The sequence below is a fragment of the Pundamilia nyererei genome, unplaced genomic scaffold, assembly GCF_000239375.1.
Source record: "Pundamilia nyererei isolate P.nyererei 1_Seehausen unplaced genomic scaffold, PunNye1.0 scaffold00047, whole genome shotgun sequence".
NCBI lineage: Eukaryota > Metazoa > Chordata > Actinopteri > Cichliformes > Cichlidae > Pundamilia > Pundamilia nyererei.
Genome location: NW_005187448.1, coordinates 2,686,695 through 2,690,263, shown reverse-complemented (window position 1 = coordinate 2,690,263; position 3,569 = coordinate 2,686,695). Strand labels below are relative to the sequence as shown.

Genomic DNA, 3,569 nt, shown 5'->3' with positions numbered 1-3,569 from the left:
CCTCTTTGTTGGCCGCTGTGCATTTCTGACGTCCTATACACCCATCCTTTCGTAGTTCACGGACTTCATGATTAAAAAAAATGTTATGCATGTACCCTGTCTCACTCTCTCGCTCGCTGCACATTTGCCAAAACTTCTGGTCACGAGCACGCCACGCGCGTTTGGATAAGTTGACGGTGGGTGGGGCGGCAGAGGGAGGGACTTGCCCGGTTAAAGGCAAAAAGAATATCAGCCCGATCGTGTCATTTGGAGATGAAAGTTCCAAGCGTACTCATGGCCATCTGAGGGAGCAGAAGATTAAGGGACACTGGCCGGTGCGCGAAGAAAGAAACACAGCAGTTGTGGACTTATCACTCTTTTATTAGTCTGTTTAACATTTAAAAATCTGTTGTGAACGAAGCGAAAACGGATCCCAAACAGGTGAGTTGACATTTTATGTCCAAGTCTTGTGAAAGAAATAGAAAAAAAACCCCATATGGCTCACATTAGAGCTAATAAATTTAACACATGCAATTTTTGCAGAAAAAAACTCTTAAGCTTATTTACAGCTGTGAAAACCTTTCAAATCACCCAAGCATCATCCTATTATTTACAGTTCTATCTTTTTTATGTTCAGTGGGATGTACAGTAAAGACAGAATTACGAGCCCAAAGTTCACTCAAGTTACTTTAAATTGTCTCACAAAGTAGGACTTTTTTGCACAACAATAACAAATATTCTTCGTTTCACTTAACATTAAAGTACAAAATAACATTTAAAATGTGATTTTGGGGCGATATAGATTGCTCTGCAAAAAGCATAATAATAATAATAATAATAATAATCATAATAATAATAATAATGAAGGTATTCTAACAGAGAAATGTGTGTGTGTGTGTGTTGGGGGGTTGCATGTTTGTTGATTTGTATGTTGCCTGTTTAATCTTTACTGAGTAAATCCCGTGGTGTCCCAGATTGACAGCGTCTCTGAAAGACTGGAGAATAACAGCAGGGAACCACTCATCCATCTCATTCTGAAAACAGCCATTTATTCATTAATATCCAAATTTCACAGTGAGATTGATTTGAAATAATTACTGGATTTATTTCAGAACTGTTATGCGACAGAGGTGCTTGCACTTCATATAAGTGATCTGTCCATACTGCCCTGCTGAAATGAGAGCACTCTCAGTCAGTGTGTGCTTCTTCTGGTACCCATCAGTTATAAATAATAATACAATTTTATCACGTTATGGGGGAATAGCCTCAAGGATTTACATTCACAGACAATGAATCCCAAAGTATTGAATTTGTTGTGTGGGCTCTTTTTCTTTAGATCAAAAATGATGACCAAATCATTTGGGAAAAGTGGGGATGTGAGTGAGCTGGTGAGCTCCCTCAGCTGGCTCGATGATGACGGCAGCTCACAGGATGGAGATGAAAGCCCAGAATTGACGGGGCGCCATGGCCTGACTGTAGGGGGTCGCCTCCGCTCCTGCACAGAACTGGGTAGTGAGGATATGGAGGAAGAGGAGGAAGAGGAAGAGGACGAAGAGGATGGACCAAATGGAGAAAATGCTCCCAAAAGGAGAGGCCCTAAAAAGAAGAAGATGACCAAAGCTAGACAGGAGAGGTTTCGTGCACGGCGAATAAAGGCCAATGCCAGAGAACGTTCTCGTATGCATGGGCTAAATGATGCTCTGGATAATCTGCGCAGAGTGATGCCTTGCTACTCTAAGACACAAAAGCTGTCGAAGATTGAGACTCTGCGGCTGGCCCGCAATTACATCTGGGCTCTGTCGGAGGTGCTGGAAAGTGGCCAGTCCCCAGAGAGTCATGGATTTGTGGAGATGCTGTGTAAAGGTTTGTCCCAGCCTACCAGCAACCTTGTGGCTGGCTGCCTGCAGCTGGGACCCAGTCCGATGATTCTTAATAAGCTGGAAGACAAGTGTGGAGGTCCAGGAATGGGTAGTATGGTGGCTGGCCATCCCCTCAGCTACCCATCCCCAGGCCTTCCCAGCCCACCCTACGGCTCCCTCGAGGCATCGCACCTCCTCCAAATGAAAGGATTCAAGGGGCCTGTATATGACAACCCCTCCCCTAACGAGTGCAGCAGCAGCACTCCTCCATACGATGGGCCCCTCACTCCCCCACTCAGCATCAGTGGCAACTTTGCCCTGAAGCAGGAGCCATCTCCGCATGAGTCAGAGAGGAACTACACACCCCACCATGCTCACTACCTCTCATCCCACCATTACCCCACGTCCACGACAGGCAGCCTACCAGGGGGGCCTCAGGCCCACCCACTCTTACAGGCTTCTCGCTACGAGTTGCCCCTGGATGTGGCCTTTGACTCCTTTGCTCCCCCTCACCTCATCACCTCTCACATGGGTACCATCTGAAATGTGATAGTACCAGTGAATGAGTGACTGTTATGAATAGCCAGAGTAGAAGCACTGCTCCTGTATAAACTGCTGTAAAAAGAGGATGACTGTGGTACTGAGTGTATAGAGAAAAATGTTTGCTTTTATGTTGTCTAGTACTCTGGGAGAGCACTGAATGCTCAGAGAGAAGACTCATCACCTCAACTCAATCTACCTGAAACATGCACCCATAACATTTATTATTGTATTTATTTCACTTTTGTTTATATGTTAATCTTCTTTTGAACACATTGCTCCGTCAGTTTTTAAAGAGTTGAAGTAAAAATGAGTTTACCAAATCAGATGCCCTCGCTGAAGCATTATTCAGATGCTTATGTTTGAACAAATACTTTATTATTTACACGTCTACGTACAAAAAGAAATTGATCAAAAAGTCACCCATTGTGCACTGAGGCCTACAGCCAGTTTCCTTCTGAATTTAAGAAAAGCAATGCATTTATTTATACCTGTATTTAATATTTATTTTGATAATGTCTTGTCTGTTTTATATTTTTCTCAGCACAGTTTCTGTTTCACTGTCTTGGGTTGATGCCAGCCACTGGTAGCTGTACTGTATTTAATTTATTTATTTTAAGTCTTTCAGGTACTTGTTCATTTGGTGTCACAATTTTTGTCATACTGTACTGTTAATATTTTGCTGTTTCGCACTTAATTAAATAAATATTCTTATATTATATGCTATTTCCATAGTAACACGTGTGCCATGTCTTTTTGTGATGTTATGCTCTCATCCATTTCTTACATTTTAGTTTAACAGAAAGACAAACGCATGCACTAACTGGCTGTAAACACAAGCTTTGTACAGTGATGTTTTCATTCATTTAGATTTCTTTTTGCGTTTTAGTATTACACTTATATATAAAGCACAGTAGATAATACAGAGATGACTCTTTTTGCTAAGCCCTCACATCAGAAGACAAATTATTTTCATCAACTCGATTACAATTTTAGTTAAATTACAAGTTCTGGTTTTAAAAAATAAATAAATGTGAGTCAGCGACAGCTGTTACATCGCTCTCACTAGCTTTGTGCATCGTTTTAGATGCATCATTTTCAGAATATCCCTGTAATCTGGTCACGATTACCAGCAGGTGCAGTATTGGGCATTTTTCTGTACTCATAAATGCATTTTTACATGCAAAATAA

The 3,569-nt window shown here is 41.7% G+C and overlaps 1 protein-coding gene across 1 annotated transcript; it reads left to right on the top strand.

The window, feature by feature from the left end:
* Positions 1–210: 210 nt before the first annotated feature.
* On the top strand, positions 211–3,116 carry neurod4 (neuronal differentiation 4). Its single transcript, XM_005732605.1, has 2 exons — positions 211–420; positions 1,316–3,116. The coding sequence occupies exon 2, from the start codon at positions 1,323–1,325 to the stop codon at positions 2,379–2,381; it is 1,059 nt and encodes a 352-aa protein (XP_005732662.1). The 5' UTR covers positions 211–420; positions 1,316–1,322; the 3' UTR covers positions 2,382–3,116.
* Positions 3,117–3,569: the final 453 nt, after the last annotated feature.

What these genes read in the sequence shown, in the direction of transcription:
- neurod4 (XM_005732605.1), top strand. Translation starts at nt 1,323, where the DNA reads ATGATGACCAAATCATTTGGGAAAAGTGGGGATGTGAGTGAGCTGGTG.